The sequence below is a fragment of the Struthio camelus genome, chromosome 6 (genome assembly GCF_040807025.1).
Source record: "Struthio camelus isolate bStrCam1 chromosome 6, bStrCam1.hap1, whole genome shotgun sequence".
Lineage (NCBI taxonomy): Eukaryota > Metazoa > Chordata > Aves > Struthioniformes > Struthionidae > Struthio > Struthio camelus.
In genome coordinates, this window is record NC_090947.1 from 6,764,113 (window position 1) to 6,784,334 (window position 20,222).

At 42.5% G+C, this 20,222-nt stretch overlaps 1 protein-coding gene across 4 annotated transcripts in view; it reads right to left on the reverse strand.

Annotated features, from left to right (window-relative positions):
* CPS1 (carbamoyl-phosphate synthase 1) overlaps window positions 1-20,222 on the reverse strand; it is a 108,829-nt gene that overhangs the window by 9,406 nt on the left and 79,201 nt on the right. For 3 of the 4 annotated variants that reach the window (XM_068947913.1, XM_009688669.2, XM_068947912.1), the window contains 9 exons: window positions 17,840-18,034; window positions 17,178-17,245; window positions 14,731-14,806; window positions 11,145-11,222; window positions 10,008-10,115; window positions 8,710-8,799; window positions 7,328-7,498; window positions 4,655-4,729; window positions 1,626-1,724 (listed from right to left, as the gene is read on the reverse strand). In XM_068947913.1, coding sequence (XP_068804014.1) covers window positions 1,626-1,724; window positions 4,655-4,729; window positions 7,328-7,498; window positions 8,710-8,799; window positions 10,008-10,115; window positions 11,145-11,222; window positions 14,731-14,806; window positions 17,178-17,245; window positions 17,840-18,034 — 960 coding nt within the window. Of the gene's footprint in view, window positions 1-1,625; window positions 1,725-4,654; window positions 4,730-7,327; window positions 7,499-8,709; window positions 9,528-10,007; window positions 10,116-11,144; window positions 11,223-14,730; window positions 14,807-17,177; window positions 17,246-17,839; window positions 18,035-20,222 lie in introns of all 4 variants that reach the window. The other variant, XR_011141798.1, reaches the window with a different exon arrangement.

Sequence of the window (20,222 nt, forward strand, 5' to 3'; positions counted from 1 at the left end):
TGATCTGTTGTTTCCCGGTTTCTTTTGCAGGAAATGAACCGTAAACCACTCATTAAAAACGACAGAAGCTTGTTACTTTTAAAAGGCTTGGGGGTTTGGGCTTCTGGCGTTGTTTTATCTTTCTTTTTCCTTTTTTTCTTTTTTTCCCTTAAGACCTCTGTACAAAGAACATTTGGCTCAGTTTAACAGATACCGACACAGAAGCTACACAAATGCTTTATACAGCTAAAATTACTTTTTGCTGCCTGTTCCCTTTTAAGTGCTACCACGCAAACAGGCTTGAATTTTAGACACTGGGCTTTTTTTTTTTCCCTTGGCTTTTCTTTTCCCCTTTTTAACTGGTGTTTTAAAATCTTAATACTGTAGTGATTAGATGCAAAGGTACCAACTGACCACAGTTTCATACTGAACTTTTTAACTTTATCTAGGTAGCAAGCCAAGACTTTCCTGCTCATTTGAGGTAACTTCTAGCAACAGTTTCAATTCCCGTATATACATGTATATATATATTTTTTAAACAGAAGAAATGGTGATCTGTGCTAGCAGAAGCCATGTTCCTTGCTGGCCACTTCTCGCACTCTTCCTTCACACCCTTGGCTGGCACAGACTACCCAACACATTTTATACACTCTTATTCTGCCTGGAGAATTCATACATTCTATTTTTTTGTTTACTGGCTTTCTGCAATCACGCAGGACATAAGCTTATTACAAGCACAACAGGTATATGGCAGAGGACACTCAATTGTCTTTATGGGGCCCAAGAACGTTCTCCTTACAGAAGAAAGAACTGAATTTTTGAGAAACATACACACACCGTGGAAGTCTACCAGCGTATCTGACTTCAGCACCTCCCAGTTGGTTGCTACCTCATGCTAGAGAGCCACCCTTTTGCTTTCTTGCCAGGCTACCTTTTTATCCTGAAATGCATATCCTCTTTACTGGTCCAGAACCGTAAGCGGAGCTGTGCTGTTCCCAAGGCAAACCCACCAGGAACTCCTTTAGGAAAGGCTCTTTGCAGAAGCCACTGCACTGAAGGACGTTCCCACTATGACACCACTTCAACTTCCAGCCACGTAAAGCAGCTCTGAGGGATGCTGGCAGCAAGAGATGAAACCCCAAAATCCAGGCTCTGGTCAGGCAGACTACGCATCAGAGATGCGGTCCCTAGGAGGAGAGAGCTCTGGGGAGCGCAAAGGAGCTCTGGCAAGACAGGGAAAGCAGAAGTGCAACTACACAGATGCATGTCGGTTCCAGCTGGGAGGTCTCTTTCAGCAGATCATCTACAAACTTTTACTCACCGCAGGAAGGTCGCTCCTAATTCCCCAGTCCCAGGCCTCTGCTTGCAGGGATCCAAGGGACTGGCCTTCAGCACACCTCTGCAGCTCCCACTGGAAACTACCAGGAGGGGAGGAAAGAAGTGGGCCAGCCCCAGGGAATCCACGAAAGATCCCTCCAGTGTGTTCACTCCCCACTGTCCTGTCACACTTCAAGATGGATTGTAGGGAAACGATTTTAAGCAGACAGCTCTCATTTAAGCCACAAAGACACATGAATGAAACGAAAGCAACTGTTACGGAGTCCCTCTCTGTTAGTCCTTTCTCAGCTTTGGTTTTTTGGACTCACCTGGATTCCAATCAGAATTCCCTTCTTAGGAAACGTAAACCCTGTGGCAAGCATAGCCTTCTGGAAGGCAGAGTACACATCCTCCCCAAAGCAGGCAACCTGCGAAAAGGCACAAAGAAAAAGGCATCAGAAAAAAAAAAAAAAGCTTTAAAGAGAAACAGGAACAAAATGTTTTGACTTCTTCACATAGAATCAGACTTTTATTTTCCTGGAGTCTGTAAGGCAAGGGGGGAAAAAAATCTAAAAAAAATCATTGCAGACAAATCTCATGATTTTAATGAAGCAATAATAAAGGAATAAGCAACACTTTAGTTTCAAACAGCACACCAAGGAGTAACAGCAATTGATTTTGCTATGAGTTATGTGAATGGTGTACAGAGCTTCTGCTCCACAGTGCTTAGGAGCACGTTGCAAGATGTTTAACATTATATAACACTTCAGTACCAGTGAGCATTATGCACGCAGGCATGTTTCTGTGTGTATACGGAGCAAACTGTGCTAAGACTGCACTTAGGCTACCATGTCTTTCTAGGCGTTTCCTGTGGAAAGATACCACAGCTTTTAAAGAGGTTCTTCCATTAAAACTCCACAGACTTAGAAAATGCAAGAGAAGTGTTGATATAAAACAAAGGAAATCACAAAACAATCACACCAATTCATAAGAATTTACTTTATATGAATAAAAACTTGATAAATAAATCAGTAAAAATCATGCAGCAGTGCTCAATCATCCAGAAGTTTCTGTGGAGCTCTGTTGCTTACAGAAGGTCATACAGTAATGATCTTCTCCAAGACTGTCTTCCTCATCCAAATTTGGAATTTTGATAACAAAAACAGGAATGCAAAAATTGTTGGCAATAGTATAAAAAAAAAAAATCACTTTTTCTAGCCAACTCCATGTTTGTTGAAAAACGGTCAGAAGCAGATACTGTGACAGATTTTTCTCTTTGAAATAACAAATCTACACATGTATACAGATGGGATAAAGGGGCTGATTGAGAACTGCTCTCTTTTCCTCTCGTGGACCTTATCAACACAGAGCAAGCCTTCACATTCATGGTCACATTGTTACCATGGTGAACAGAAACCAGTATTTCATGCAGGATGAATAAATGATGATTTGCCAGAACTTCTGAAGCAAATAACGAACAACCAAACAAAAAAATCCCACAAGGGAAGCTTTTCCCTAAGACCTCCTCTCTGAATGTTAGGTCTGTTCTCCAGTGTATCCAGCTCTGAGGGGTTATGCATGTCCTAGGCTTTTTTTTTTTTTTTTTTTTTTTTTTTTTTTAGGGACACAGACAGCCCTATCCATCAGGCTTGGAGCAGGGGGGGGGTTTCCAGCCTGCCTGGGGAAGTTTATCACTACAACGTGGATAAATACAAATAACCATGACACACAAGAGACCCCGAGCACTGCTCTTTCTACTGACGTAGGAACTGCTACCCAGCTCAATACATCTTTGCCAGATACACGTGACAAATTCAAGCCCAAATGAAGTCGCGTGTGTTACAAACGTCTGCGAGGAACAATTGAGCATTTTAACAGAAGAGAGTTATTATCCTTACTTCACTCATAAGAAAGACCATCATAACTGTCACATTTTATGACATTTGTGAATATAGAACTTTCCAACTCATAAAAGTTAATAATCCCTCCCTTATGACCAAGATAATCTCTAACTCCATATAAAGCTCAGAAAAATACTTCTTGTCCTTAGTTACATTTTTATTCCCTTTTTTTGTTTTGGGGTTTTTTTTGGTTTACTTTCTGTGAAGTCAATTTTATTCTGAAAATAAGGAGAACACTTGGCTTTTTTCTGCCCATTAACTATAGTAAGAGCAAATCTTCTGCTGTACTGCTTTCACATACATTATAAAGAGCAACTCTGGAGAGACGTAGAAAGCCTAAGGCTATTCCAGCCACATATCTAGGTCTACTGCTTGTTCATACTAAAATGTAAGTCTTTCCTTATGGAAACAGCTCATGGAGACATACCCAAGCTCATGTCAAATGGAACAGCCCAGGCTCTGCCATCTGTCTAGCTATGGCAGAGCAGAGCTAAGCCTAATCTAATGGCCTCAGTATTTCATCACCTCTTAAAGTGGCCTTTCCGGCCCGGTAGCCCATTGCTACTACAACTCTCTTCTAGAAATAACAGAGCTAGCAAGTTTGAAGACTGCGTGGATATGTCTACAGAAGCTATTGACAGATCAGCAATACCCTGTAAATAAACTTGGAGGCTTCTGCACTCTAGATGAGTTAAGATCACTTCAAATAATGTATATGGCAAACTATACTCCTTGAAAGGTCAGGGCTCTCATCATACCAGAGCACCAAGCCTAGGCAGGAACAGGAACAGCTTTGGACCTGTTACAGTGCACCCAAGCATATGGCAGAGACACGCTTCAGAAGCGTTTCGGAGCCCGCCTGTAGAAAGAGTGCACAAAGAAGTCCAGCCGCTCCCCTCCCATCCTGCCGAGAGTCGGTCCTGCAGCAATCATATTTTATTCACTCTTCCTCACATTTTGCACCTTGGGACATACCTTGATGGTTACCAGGCAACAACAAAAATATCACCACACATATTTGTAGCCATTAAGGAAATAGTATGTTCCAAGACCAGACGGTCATGACCTGAAGTCTCAATATCGCTACTCTGACACACTTCAATGGGGGTTTTGAAAGCTGCATACACCTGTCTGTCAAGAAGTAGGTGATTCATAAAATGGACTGACACACTGAGAATGTCCCAGAACCCTACAGCTCTTTAAAGAAACTAAATTTCATGCTGTCACACCAACCAGGTCCAACTCAGGAACCTGAGACACAGCTAAAGAGGGACATCCAGTGGCTGAATAAATTGGGTTCTCCACAATGTGTTTTTACAGATAGGAAAGATGTTTTCAATTTTTATGAAGAACCTACAGATTCTGTCATGATTCAGGCTGTAATCAGGTCACATTTAAAGGTGCTTGTTTAAAGATCACTTGGTTTAAAAAAAGAAGAAAAAAAATTTCTAAGATACCTCCCCAGTAGAGGCCATTTCACATCGGAGAACAGGGTCAGCGTCTCTCAGCCGAGACCAGGAGAACATTGGGGCCTGGTGAAAGACAGGAAAATTAAAAGGAGGTCAACGAAAATTTAACGGATCAGTAGACAACTCAGTGAGAGTGATGGTGAGGGAGAGACGAGTTAATCTAGAATAAGCATTGGTCAAGTCTGATAAGCAAAGGAGTACTTGGCAAATGAGTTTCCCCAGTATCTTGATGAAGGACTGGAACAAATAAATACGCTTTTCATCAATGAATCTTCTTTCCAATTCTTGTAATCCTGCTCACATTCTGATGGCAGATTTCTAATCTGTGGTAGTTCACTATCATTGTTAAGACACATTTTAAAGGCTACAAAGCATCTAATTCATGAAACAAGAAGAGAGACTATCTGAAGCCTTTCTCTAATAGAAATTTTTCATTCACAGGAATCAAAGCATTGCATAGGAACACACTTTCAGTAGAAAGACAACAAAACTTTGCAAATGATTTTTAGATTTTACCTCTCCCCCCCAAAAAAGGCACACGGCTACATTTTTTGACCTGTTGTTTGAATACATCAAAAACCCTAATCACCATCATTTTTCTGACAATTTAGGACATTGCAGTTATCAGTAGCCTCTGAATTCTCCTGTCTAATTTGACTACAAAAAAAAAAAAAAATAATAATAATAAAAAAAATGAAACTCCCTAGTAAAAAGCCAATGATCACATCTGACAAACATGGAACAACGCAAGAATATTCTGCTAAGGAATAATTTCCTATACAGTTTCTCTCTCCATCATCTTAAATTACTAATGATATTTATATAAAGACAGCATCCTTGCTGCTTAGAAAAGAATCTGTTTTAAAACCCAAAGACATATTTCTGTTGGAAGTCTCCGAGGGTAATATTGCAGACAAGAGGGAGGCTGTTTCATGATACCGAACAACGACCAACTAAAACGCGACAGCAGAATTCTGCTGTGAAAAGGGTGTCAATAAACAGTACGTGTGTTGGTGCCTTCTAGATGAGTCCTGCTTTATTTACCAGTAAAGAGCAATTTTCTACAGCAGCCAACTCTACAGTCTCAAGCTGAGAGCTGACAGTCAAGGTAGATTCATTTTAACACACACAGTCTCGAATGATAACAATTGACAAAAGTCTCCTAATCAGCTGAGTTTTGCTGTCTGTGAATATGAAAACGTGTCAGTAGTCAGGTAATGCAACTGAAACTTATTTAGCATTTAGTCATGCTTTGCCCAGGACTTAATCTTGGTCAGCCCGTGGTAGTCCTGCCCCACTCTGCAGGCAAACGTGGCAAGACAGTATTTTAGGCACTAAAGCTAAAATGGCAGAACTCTGAATTCACAAAGGAGCAGCTATGTCGAGAAAGAAGGCGCTAGCATCATGTTCTCTTTTCTGGGCATTTAAGAACTCCTGGAGAAACAAAAATCCCATTTCCTTGCAAATATTCCTAGCAACAAGAATGTGAAGGTACAGAAAATATGCTGCTTCAATAACGAGAACCAGGTTTAACTGGTACATTTTTCAAAGTTTAGCTTTTCTAAAGGCATTAGCAGGATTTTATATTTGACAGATCCACACAGAACGCAAGCAGCGCAAAAGGCTTTGTAGTGAGGTTTTCAGGAGTACGGCTGGGTTTTCCGCTCTGAAGCCAGCATTCCCAGGAGAGATGAAACTCTTGACAGTTTAGCTAATAATGGTGCAGAAGCCTCAGGCTTAAATAATAGAAATTTATAAAAATAAATCACACTAACAAAAATAAAAATCTCAGATTAGAATTTCAGAAAATGTTAATCTGTGACATCAAAATAAAACGCAAAGCTGCTTCTAGACTGACTGGCTTGCAAATAACCTGAGCTGGCTTGGCCCATTGATTTCAATTGCATTTTAATGGGTCTGAACATTTTATTAGAAGGATGTTAGCTCTGTTTTCTGTTTCTCAATATTCACTTGATATGGAAACTATTAAAGCTTGAAAGTTTCTGTATAAACAGTTCTCATTAACCATCATATTTTCTGCGCTGCTGTTCTAGATTTTTATGATTAGAAGCTCCAATTAATTTTTTTTTTCCCAACCTAGCACTCAAAAATGTCTAGAGTACTCTTTGGTATCTCAGGTGCTGTACAAGCTTAGCAATTACTTACAGTGAAATCTCAGCCCCCCTGAAATCAAAGGAGCTAAGACTTTCATCCACACATACAAAAGGACTCCTGGGCATTGAAAGGCCCACGTCCCAAATTTTGGGGATAAAATCTGGGGACACTCAAAACACAGATTTGTACCTCTCCACAAATATACGTCAGAGAGCATTACCGAAAGGCCTGAACTTCAGCATTCAGTTCTGCAAGTGCATATTTATCAGGCAGTCTGGAAACACGATTCAGTGTGGTTAGAAATAACAAATAAAGGGTAACTGATTTTGTTAATAATCTATGGACAATTTTTCTTTGACTGTTCTCTAAAATTTCCAATGCTCATTACCACAATGGACACTGGAAAAGGTCAACTTGGCCTTTAGCCAAAGAGCAATTCTCTCAACAAGTAAATTGCTCTCTGGGCATTAAAGCATTAATGCCTACTAATGTGCTAGATGCTGGCTTTGTTGTTGTCTTTTTGAATTCCTCTTTCTGAAACCGTACCTTAATCCCAACGTATTTGAGGGGAATAATTGGATGCTCCAGTGTGGGGAGGGAAGACTCGTTAGTCTCTTTTCCAATCATCACTTTTGTGGCCACATCAACGAAGTCCACGCCCAGAGTCTTGGATACAAAAGGGAAGGAGCGTGAAGCCCGCAAGTTGCACTCTATCACCTGATGAGATTAAAAAGGAGAAATAGCAGAATTAGACATTATGCAACAAAGATTGATTCAGGTTTCTGTAAAGCAGTCCTTACTTCTCTTTGTAGAGATACTCTTCAGACTGCCGAATAAGAGGCACATACTCTGCTCTCTTTGTTCTTTTTCTGTAGTAATGGTTCATGAATGATTGGGCAATCATTTTTTACTGACTCCTCACGGATATTCGGAAGTCATTCAGTGACCCAAGAAAGAACAAGTTCTGCATCCTGCTGAGAAGCCCACTGTGGAGCTCATTAGCAAGAGAGGAATTGCTGTAAGTGAAAATGAAGGTGGCAGCCAAGATGAAAAAAGGTGGAAGGAAAAGAAGGGGTAAATCCAAGAGAGGCAAACACAGCTGAGGGAAAGCAAGGAACGAAGCACTCCTTTCCCTCCCTCTGTGGAGTCTCTGAATAACTGTGAATAACAAACTCACTTCGTGTGTTAGCCAAAAGAAAGGTGAAAAGCTATAAATACATTTTTGTCAACTAATAGCCCAGATAGGATCTTTCACCAATAATGCATCTCTTCTACTCCATGTTAGGCTTTCCATTCACTGCTTTCAGTCATACTCTGCTCTCATTCCTTTGACCTTCCTTCCTCCAAGAGCAACAGCATGCCAGCTGTTAACCACAGAGGGTCAGACATCTGCCATACTTCTGTGGTCGACGGCTACTAATATTACACTATTTAGATAAACATCTTAACAGCTTATATTAGTGGCTTAAACACTTAAATCATCTTGCTCGCTTTCCAGTGACTTGGAAGGCTTGCCCTAACGATCAAACTAGACAAAGATCAGAGAGGATATGAGAGCTTAAAACAATGCTATTCAGTTCATAAGATGAGGCACAGGTCTCACCGCTATCTATCATATTCAAAACTGACAGTTTTGGGAAAGACCAAAGCCCACAGAAAAAACTAAAGCTATTGTCGACAGACAATGCAACCAGACCTGCTTAACCCTCAATGGCTGCACGGTATCGGCAGGAGAGGATGCTCTCTCCCACACATTCAGAGAGCTGTGTGACACTGCAGTGGCACAGGCGAGCCACATACCCTCAGACAAAGCAGGTTTAAAAGCCACAACTGCTATTGCCACAGAGTTGCCGTGACAAGGGACTGCAGGAACCATGAACTAAAACGCTCAGAGCAGAGTCTGCTCCCAAAGCCACAAGAGCTCTTACCAGCACATCATTTCCTCGCACCAAGAACTGAATGTTGAACGGACCAGAGATGGCAAAGGCATTTGCAATCTTTTTTGTAGCAGCTTTTACCTACAAAAAGAAAGAAATAAAAAATTAAAATATATATAAAAAAAAAAACCCTATCCAATAGACAGCATCATGTCAATAAATTACCTAACACGTGCATTCCTTTAAACTTCAAATCCCTCTGCTCAAATATAACTTTTCTCTATACCCTTATCTTGGCAGTAGCATTATCTTTCAGAAGCAAAGTGTTTGCCTGGTAATCCAGAGACAGGAGCTCCATTTGAGGGAAAAGGAGTAAAAAGGCAGCTCTGCATGTGTGTGTGAAAGTGTAAAAAGCCCATCCTGTCAATAGCAATTCCTACACTGCACACTGGAGCCTGAATATGTTTCTTGGTGAAATAATGAATAATGAGGTTTTGCCATTTGAGATTAACTACCTGGTCTTGCAGGTCTCCGAAGAGACTTTCACCAACTTGCCTACCTCGTCACAGATCAGTGGGAGCTGCGGCAGCAGCCGTACTCTGGAGCAAACTGGGAGAAAACACCACAGTCTTACTTTCTAGATTGGCATGGAACTACACTCCACTTTGGTAGGGGTGTTTGAATATCTTCGTTCCAGGAGGTGACTCTTCTCAGGAACTAGGCTTGGGACATTTTTGTAGACAGATCTGGAGCACAGACCATTCCATTACAGCTCTTGCTAGCTTCAAAGCAAGCCCTTTAAAGAATGACATCACGGGCAATGACATCTTTTGTTCCGAAAACGCATTCTGAAAGCTGATTCTGCATCACTAGAATCATTTTTGAAGGGGGAAGAAGTGAAGATTGGGTGAGTTTCATTCATTTTGACACCATTTCCATACAAGAGAGGCAGTTAAAACTCATACAACTTGGTCTAATCATTTAAGGATCAGGGGAGAGGAGGAAGGAGAGAGCAGACCATGGCATATACACGCATTAGATATTCTGCTGCTGCGATGGAAGCTTGTCCTAAACCAATGAAACAAAAACAAAACAAAAAGCCCCAGTGGATCCAAAAAGCGTGTACCTCTACTGCTTAAATTAATGGGCCACAGTTCAGGTGACTCCACACGTTACAGCTGCTCACTGGGAGCATACTGGCATGCTACATTTACACAAATCACACTGGCCTTCAGAAACCATCACTGAGCTGATTTCTCCTCAGATCAAATAAGGTTCTCGCGAGCAAAGGGGAAGCAGATTCAAACTCTTAGTTTCCTTTCTCTGTTTGGTGTCAGGGCAATACTTACTTTCTCCAAAGCTCCCTGGCTAATAGTCTGCGTGGGCAACACGAGGGTGGCATCTCCAGAGTGAACGCCTGCATTCTCCACGTGCTCTGAAATGGCATGCGAGATCACCTGCACACAAGTACCGAGAGAGCACTTAGTCACCTGACCCAGTCTCATGAGCTGTCCTCCCAACTCCATGCCCTCTTCAGAACACAGCCTGGCACAAACTCCTGAACTGAACTGTATCCAAAAGAGGAGAGAGAGAGAGGAAAAAGGGAATCTCCCAAGCTCTTGGAGAGAATAGGCCTGAGGCAGCTCCAGCACATAAGGACAAGGGCACGACGCTAGTGTCTTTCATATCATAGCTAAGCAAACTGCAAACACGTTAAAACCTCTGACAGTCTTGAAGCCCTTTCACCTCCCTCCTCTTTTTAATGCACATACTGACTCAGACAGTAAAAACTAATTAAAAGCCTTTAAATCAGCTCTCTAAGATCTGCTTGCCACAAACACAAAAATTTGTCATTTTCCAATAGGAACAACTGTGTAATAACATCATTTGTACATATCTGTTGATCACTTGGGGGGAGGGGGAGGTTAATTGCAGAGAAATGCAAGCGTGGGAAGTTCAGGCCTAAGGAGTTTAAGCTAAATGAACTGCATCAAGTTGTGGTACCTCGATACCCAAAAAGGTAATGATTTTGTCTGCTGGTTAAAAAGGAAGACTGAAAACAGAGTATTTCTGTTATATGAGAAATTTGTGGTTGCTTGTGAGAATTGTTTTTGGTTAGTAATGAAATACAAGATGAAGTTGTAATAATGAAACAACTGCGGCAATATCATAACAAGAGCTGATATCATTCTGATGCAAGTCACTTGTGAAGCCAGCGATTTGTGAATCCAATAAAAATTATTTTCTAAAGGATTCATTCATGTGGTTAAGTGACATTTAAAAAGTAAGTAGTTAGATGCATACAACAGGGTAAGGGTGCCTTAAGCTTTTCAAGCATGCTTTTTTTGGACCTCAGATGAATTCAGCTCTTCTTGTTACCCTACTCAGTACAAACCCCTGGCTGTATAATAAAACACTCAAACCACACATTTGTGTAAGCCTCTGATTTAAAGAAGCTAAATATTAAGGAAAAGCAAAATTCTTACTCTTCCTGCCTTGGCTACAGCATCCATTTCCACCTCGCGGGCATCTTCAATAAATTTAGTGAGTACCACAGGGTGATCCTGTCATCAAGACGAGAAGAAAGAAAGCTTTTATTTGAGAGTATTTGGGGACCATCCAAGTGTTCCACCATTCATCACCGGAAAAGCTTTGGAAGCAGAATCCCACACGACCAACTATTAATATCCTTCTTTCTGCAGACAGGTGAACTTTGCCAAAGAAACAGTGGGGCAAACTTGGCACGATCTCCCCAGAGCTGCTGCATTAGTCAAGCAGGACCGAGTCCTCCACAATTTGTCACCGTGACAGGCAAATTTGACGCAAAAACATAAAGAGCTTTCAGGTGAGGCCATAGCCCAAAGACAACAGCAGGACACTTGTATGGATTCAGTGACCTATGATCTTGTGTCCCAAAGATATCCCTGACCTCCAAGATCTCCCTTCTTCCTCCCTCCGAGCCTCTCGGCCACCAAACTGGGGGCATTGGTTCACAGACTGATTCGTTCTTGGCATACTTACAATGACTTTGCAAAGTGGCCAGCTGCTATTTTGGTAAGTTGCACATTGTAAGCAACAGATCCATTCTTTCTCATTTCTCTGCCCGTTTTCCCAAGTTTCCCAGGGAGAAGTTGCCACATCACCGCTGGCCAGGAGTCACCTATACTTGACTCTCAGTGCATTCCCCTATATTCAGCTTTTTGCCCTCTTCTTCCTGCCTTTCTTTGGAATACTAGCCGACACTGCCTACTCTGATGCTTTCTCCTGCCAGTCGCCAGCTCCAACAGACAGTTAAAATCTAATCCACAGCATTCTTCCAGGCCACCTTTATGACTCAACATTTTACCCGTCCCATCCACTATTAACTGCTTGTTATTTATTAGAGAATAAAATAGAATAAATGACGGTCTGTGCATGCTCAAAAGGCTCCTTTTGAAAAAACATAAAGCAGCTTCAAAAGCTACAAGAGACAATCTCTTACATTTATCAGTGCAAGGGTAAATCCAAAGACAAGGACAATGCCACAGCCTACGCCATTTTATAAATTTAGTGACTTGTGTCCTATAGCTTTCTGACTTGCCGCAGTTTTTCACCAGAAGGTTTTACATGTGCATTCAGTCTTGTTTATTCCAATCTGTCTCAACACTTCCAAGAAGTTTTGAACATTATTAACAGCTTAAATGCCATAATAAGGCAACAGCATAACAGTGACATGGCTAAAACAACAGAAGAACACAACCCAGGCGCTTCTTGAGCTGGAGAAGCTTTTTTTAGGTAAGGTTTTGTAACCAGAAAAATTAAGTCTATGTCCCACAAAGGTACTCATACTCACTTGTATGCCTCACAGGTAATATTGCTGACTTCAGTGGAACTGCTCGCAGCCCACCAAGCCTTGACTAATTTAAAAAATGCATGTCAGTAAACTTCCCCTAGCTTAGAAGCAGAATACACTACTTTTTTTCTGGTTTCCTTTTTGCTAGCCTCGCTTCAATTATACAAAGGCTTTTGACAATACAGAAACATTGCATGAAAAAAGAAACCTTCCCTTGGCAGTTTGAGTACACTGGCAAAAATTTAGCATGTAACTCTAGCATAAGTTGCCGCAGGATCAGGGCCAGAGCACCCAAAGTCTCATGGTTTGTCAGAGAAACGCAACTGGTCATGGCTGCAGCAAGCATCGACGCCTCATTTCTGCAGCACAATCTGGGCGTCACAAGGATCCCATGGGAACACCCACTCTTTTCACCAGGAGTGCCTCACAAATTGCCAAGACTCCACACCTCCAACTCCCAGCAGGGCCTCAGGTACTGCACAGGAGACCTCGTAGCAGCGAAGAGCATCATTGCCCAATTAAAGTCAACCAAGTTGCGACAAGTTAAGTTGACCACAGATCACCTTCCTGGGCTTCCGCTGCCACCATAAGCTATCCACAGTGGCATGAGATGGTGATCCTGTCCTGCTGAACAAGGCTGACAGCTGTTGCCTGTTCTTCTTCTGTGACTATTCAGGAGAATTACATAGCAGGGTACTTAAGACTAAGCACTGAGAGAAGCTAGGTACTTTTGGAGGCTGAGCATCGCTGAAGATCTGATTACCACCACAGGTTGATCCTGTAGTCTTTTAAGAGTTAATTATTAGTACTCTCCTTTCAGACGTCCCTCCGAAGTTGTTGACAGATGGTACTAAGCGGTCTTCTTTCCTCCAACTAACCTATTCCTCCACAATACTACTACTTGGCAAGGTGTCTTCACTTGATTCCCTCTTCTCCTGCTGAAAAGGCTCAACCTCCATCATTTACCTCACACACTTGAAGAATCACGTGGTTTTGTTCCTGTTCCTTAATGACCTCAGAAATCCTCCGAGCAAACAGTAATGTGGCTGGCTTTCATAGCCAGCTGTGTTTTCAGGGTTCCTCTTTAACTTGCTTATTTCTAACTCCAAGGTTCCTGTGATAGTAGTGTTTACTGTGCTGCAGCACTGTTCTGAATAGGGGCCATGCAAAAAAACCCAAAACAAAACACCAAAAAAACAAAAACAAAGAAAATAGGTTAAGAGACCAGGCCAAACTCAGCGACTGCTGAAAAGTCAGACTCCAAATTCTGTATATTCTTTATTCAAGCCCAATTGTTCAATGTTTTCCTCCTCCCACCTTCTCAGCTCTCCAAACATCCCTTGTTACAAGAACACTGATACAAAGTATAGGAGAAACTCAAGCTTTGAATTGTGTTTATTATGTTCTGAAGCACTCATGTCTTTGGGAAATTGCTTAGATTTTACTATTCTAAATTTCAATGTACAAGATCAAATCCTTTTCCTTGCTAGAAAAAAAGACTAAAAAAATCCAAATTTACTTTTGAAAGAGATTCAAAAAGGAAACCAGAGCTTTCATCTTCTACATTACATACTCTGCAGATCAATAATCCCACTGGATTAACAGTAAGCAGGCAGCAGTCCTGCTTTTGTATCAAAGGAAAATGGAACTCAGTACGTGATTTGGAGAGTTAAATGTCATATCAAAAATTTGCAAAGGTTTCTGCATTTAAGAAATGGATTGATTAAAAAAAAGGGAAAACCAAAAAACCCAAGACAACCCACATCATCAGTGGGAGAGGAGATGCCAGCATAAAGTTTAAATTGTTCAAAGAAGTCAGGCAAAACGGTTCAAAAATTAAGCAAAAATGTAAATTTAGTTCTATCATGGTTGGCTTAGCTTGCTACTAGCAAGTCTGGATGGAGTACGTGGGGCCCCAGCCCATCACTCTATTCTGGCTTTTATATAACAAACTGGTCAGAAATAGCAGCCTGGGTACAACTAACTGCTGTCCCTGCTCTGTGAGGGGATCCCACCGGTATCAGTGAGGATGCCTGCACAGGCTCTCAGGGTCTGCCCCATAGGGATTGAACTGAGTGGACAAAGTCAACTCTCCTCTCACTGGCTCCTCCCCAGATGAGGAAGGTAAAGAGCAAGGAAAAAAACAATAAGGAAAGAGATGGAAAATAAAGTAAGGGCAGGCGAACAAACACAGCAAACATCAGGACAAGCAAAAGCACTGACAGGGCAAGGGTAGATACCTGGGAGACTCTGGTGGCTTCTGCTAAGAATTTCTTCATCTCCTCTTCAGTGAATACTACATTCATTGCGGACCCACTGTGAGAATGAGAAAGACAAAGGAAAGAAAACAGGTCAGCTTCCCTTGCGGCTTCAAGGGAGACATCAGAGCACTAGATGCCAGTGTGGGGCTTGCCTACTACCTTTACGTGACAGACTAGCCAAGCATGCTCCTGACTTGAGACGCTTGCTCCTCTCTTGACTGAAAGCAAGGCAGAGCAGTACCGAATGAACTTCCATTATACTTCCTAGAGAAGACAAGCGACCACTAGAACCATAGCAAAGGATCAAATACAGAACTGCAATTGTATAGCCTTAACACTGCTGCCAAATCCCCTTTCTGATCTAAGCCTTTAAAGCTCCTTTTAAGCTGGAGGAGATGGCCAGTCAGCCAGAGATCCCTGCTCAAGACCCAGACTTTTTCCACTATACATGCAGGTTAGCTCTCAGCTCGCTACCAAAGAGACACAACTCACCTTTAGCCCAAGGGCTTGTCAGTGGCAGAGGGAGCCAGGAACGCACAGGGCCACAGGTGCTGGTACTGAGGGTGAATGCAGATGAAAATGGGCCGCTCTTTGCTGGGGAATTATTTTGCTGTGCCTGTTCCCTAAAGGCTTTCCAATGCCTGAATACTGTATCTGAAAGCCATATACTTTGAAACGTAGCTGCCAATAATATCAGAGAAGGGGGATTTGGGAGAGGATGGGTTGGGAATCCGTGATTCAGCTCCCTTTTAAAGAGAGGGAGCTTTTCTAAAAGATGCTAGGTTGGCCACTTCTACCACACTGCTGCTCAGCTTCCCCTTTTCTTTGGTGGGCAAGTTCACAGAAGCTGCGCGGAAAAGCAGAGGGAGGACCTATCCCAGGAAATCTGGTAGAAATCTGTCACTTTCACCAAAGATAAATAGATACAAGTAGCTATAGTTACTTACGCTGACTGGGCTACATCTTCAGCAGATGTAAATCAATAGAGTTCAATTAAATCCAAGGACCTATGTCACTTATACCACTGAGGATGTGAGTTGGCACATACTACACAAGTGTGTTGGGGGGGGGGGAAGAGGGGGGAATGCATTTAGTTTTCCAAGGCAGCTGGCAGATATTAAAGGCCATAACTGTTCAAAGCACGAAGGAATATAGCTGAAGGCTGGCTGCTGCTTTGCAAATAGAAGCCAGACAGTATACTGTGCTAAGGCTTTTCACTCTCTATTTCTTCAAGTTCGACATTCTGCAGTTTCATCTTTCTCCCTGAAGTCCTCCTAACCCCCCAAACACCCTTGAATTGCTCAAACTGCCTTGGAAATACTACATTAGCAAATACTTACAGGGAAAAGGCCTATACTGAATTTAATAGGTATGGAAACAGGCCAAAAAGAGTACGCCTTAAAAAGCTAGAGAACTACATCATCATTTTCTAGCTTGTCCTCCTGAACTGAGTGGAGGCTTTGAACTTTGCTCTGCGACCCCACTGCAAGATTCAGACACTGGATAGAGAAGTCGTCATTCAGCAGTCGCTTCTAAAGGATACTTCCTTTCAAGTATCCTTTGATACCTCCTTTGAGGGCTGACCATATATGAAATCCTCCTCTCTCCCTCTGCTTCTCTCTTTTCCCTAAATAAAAAAAATGTTTTTTGACTCCACTGAAAATGAATATTATGCCCTTTCGTTTTGACCTGCGTTTCTTTTTTTCATTTTAAAAGGATCCTGTTTCCAATTCTATTTGCACTTGTAAACTGTGCCCAAACTGTCTCTCTGAGCCGAGTCATTCAACTACGAAGAAACTCCTCACAGAGAAGAGTGATCATTCATAACTTGCGTGTGTGCTGATGCAACTCCTTTTAAAAAGTCTAGCTGTCGGAAGTGTGTAATTCTGTATGCTAGCTACTTAAGGAGAAGCAGCTGCCAAAGTGCAGGAGGCAAAACATGCCTGTAAGCAGTGGAGCCCTGCAAATCAGAAGCTGAATTCAAAAGATGTACTGTCATTTTCTGAAAACAGATGCCAACCCCAATAAATGGCCTCAGCTTGTTCCCTTCTGTTTTCCTGGTGGCAAACAATCTTCTGGCTTAATCGTACAGGCAGGCTCAACGGAGTAGTCTCAGGGGCCTTAAGGAATATCCCAGATGGCTCGTAGTTTTGGCCTTGGGATATGAAAAAGGTAATTGCTTTAAATAAACACTGTTTCGATCACATTCTACCTTTGTTCTGTGCCTGAGGGACATAAGGGATCCAGTGGCTTCTTTTATTGGTTTGAGCAGTTGTCCCACCTGCTAAGCCTGGCAGCTTTATTCTGCATGTACCCAGCACATACTATTTTCCACGTGTGCCCTGAAATTCTTATCTCCTCTGCCTCAGCAAGGCTTTTACAGTTCACACACCCAACCTTGACGAGCTCTGACGGTTGAGCTTTACCTCAGAACATAGGAAGGCCTCAACAAGCACGGATAACTCACGGAGCTTGCAAATTCAACTGCATCTTTCTAAAGACAGGGAGGAAAAACATGCTGTGAACAAGAATATATTTTCAAGTCGTATCCAAAATATCAAGTCTAGCTGCATTTGCACTTTACTAGCAAGTAAGATAGTAAGAAAATATAAAAAAGTAAGGGACTACAGCCTGAGCTGAGCTGAGTATACACCCCTTCTGTATTCCCGAGCTGTCATCTTCAGACCCTCCCTGTCCAGAGGGCTTCAGCAGGGAAAGAGTGGTGCTGACAAATCTCTACTCCTTTTCAGTATCTACCTGCTAGAACAGTTTTCAAGGTCAATAGGATAAACCAGAGTAGCCTAGCAGTGGCTCTAACTTTTGCTGGGTCCATTCCCCATGTTTTGTGAGGAAGATTTAAAGACACTTCCCTTCCAATTTCCATCTACTCCCATGACGCACCGCTTGGCAGGAAGATCTGAGCTATAGCAGGGATCAAGAAGTTCATGAATCCTGGCAGTTTAAAAACTGCCAAATGTTAAGTATCTTCAGAATCTCAACATTTATCAGTAAGTCGGTCCCCCTGAGGAGATGCTCGTGAAACCCCCCGGCCACTTTATCACTTTCCCAGCTATGCATCCCGACCTACCAGTGTGCTGACTGCCTTCCAGGGGGCCTGGGCCACGTGCAGCTTGTCCAGAACAGCCGAGAACGTGGCGCGATCTTCTGCCTGGTCAATCTGCAAAGGACTCGTGCCAAGGATCTTCACTCCACTCCGATATAGTGGCACAGCTAAGTTATTGGGAATCTGCCCACCTACAGAAATAATGCAACCACTGCATCCCTGTTGGCAGAGAGAAAGTGGCACGGTTACGCTCAGTCTTACTAAACATTAAGAGCTGTTATAAGGATCCAATATTTAGATTACATCACTTTTCAGTTGCTATGAGTAAAGGCAGATCATAAATATGCTGACCCAGAGGTACCCTGGCAGTAAAGCATGATACAGAGTGTATCCTCTCTAAAAAAACCCACCATCCTGAGCGATGTCTCTCAGCAGACAGCACTAACTATTCCCTAAAATGCCAAAGGAGCCTGCACTGTTCGCACGCTTTGGATGTTAAGCCAAGAGTTTATAACTTCTGCTAGAACCACAGACTGTTACCTTGTTTTCAGTTCTTGTTTAGCTGCTTCTGCCTTCCCAGTGAGGACAAGCAGAAGGCTGCCAGGCGCTCCCTAGCTTTGCAGCTAGGCCAACAAAATGTAAAACCCCTTTCCTGGTCAGCTGTCCCCCCAGGCTCTCTACATGCAGGCATGGGGACCATCACTTCAACCAAGCCCGCTCCTGCTCCCCTGCTGTGACCTGCAGACACAACAGCATGAACAAACAAGGTGTTTTAGCCCTTTCTCCCTCAGCCCGGCTCTTCAGAGAAAACAGCCTCTCCCACGCTCCTGGTGGTCAGGGAGTGCCAGAGTAGTAGATATTCATGCAAACTCTTTCAAAAACAAAAAACAAAAACAAAACCTACAGAGTTGCAAGGCAGTAACCTCCAGCACAGAGGCAATGGAAAACAACTGGAAGCAGTCACTTCTTTCCTGCCAGCAGAGTTATTTGCTAAGCAAACATCCTTCCCTAGCCCCCGAAGCCAACCTTCAAGGAGCACGCTCACTGCTGACCTTGTGCTGGCCCACACAAAGCAAAGCAGAGTCTAGCTTAACAGAGCCCCATTCGTCCAACAGCCTGTGACGGTGAATTATTCTGGATAAGTGTAACCCTTTCTTTTCACTGTTCCTCATTGCTCTTGACTAGCTCCTTGTGGTACTCACAAGTATTCAGTCAGATGCTTATACAAGCTCCTTTCTATGCAGGTGATTTGCAAGCGCCTCAATTTCTGAAGCAGATGAGGCAGATCAGGTCAGGCAGCATCCTTCAGCCGCAACGGCATACTTTGTGTTTCTCACTGGGTGACCAGAACATTTTAAGTGAGGAAATAATAAGTGGCATAAAATAAAAAGACAGGTGAGCTTGCTTGCAAATACATCCTTTTTCAGGTGCAAACACGGGCTTTTTTTTTTTTTTTTTTTTTTTTTTTTTTTTTTTTTTTTACACAGATCCCCCCTATGGCTTTCAAGTTCAAAATAGTCTGGCATGAAAGAGTAATAGGCCTTAGAGTACCTGCAACAATCATGACGATTTGAATTACATTTAGATTAGGTAATAATTCAGGGTAATTAAGTAATGGGCACTTTACTTCCAAATTAAAGCTGGTGAAACTTTGCCCAAAGGAGAATCAGGCCCGCAGTACTGCTGTACCGAAGGGCTCTTTTGAACCACGAGATGCGTTTCACACAGTTTTGCCCACCTCTAGCAAACGAGAAGCATAAATCAAACAGCCAGTGCACAGGGTGATCCACAGCTCGGCTCTATCTTTTAGAGTATCAATGTTCTTTTAATTAAGAAGTGTGTTTTTCCTGAAGAGGGTTAACACCACTGGCCTTCCTGGAAAAGGAACTTCTTAATGAGGGATTTACAGGGATTTAGAGTGGAAGACTTGTAAGCTGCGAGCAGGATGGACTACAAGTGACTCAGAAAAAACAGATGATAAATGCTAATATAAACCCTGCTTAACTTTAACGTGGTTAATTTCCTACCATAATAAAGATCCACTAAAAAAGCCTGGCATTTAAGTAGTGCTTATTATCCCCAAGGACTACAAGATTACTCATTTGCCTAACGTGCTAATATATAGTGCTGGAAAGCAAGTTTCTTGCTTTTCACCATGCGCTCGCTTACAGGATGACATGCAGCTGCTGGCCAACAGCAACTGCCTGCGAGAGCTTAGGCCAGGGAGCAAAACACACCTCATTCGTCAAGGGCAGAGCGAGGACAGGGGCTGTTACGAGCCCAGTCAGGGCTGCCTCATGGCACTAGAGCTAGCTTGATCTATCCTAAACATGTTTTAATGTCCAACTTTCCAGCTTTCTGTCTCTTCTCTCTTCCTTTAAAACAATTCCAGTCACTGGGCCTGTAA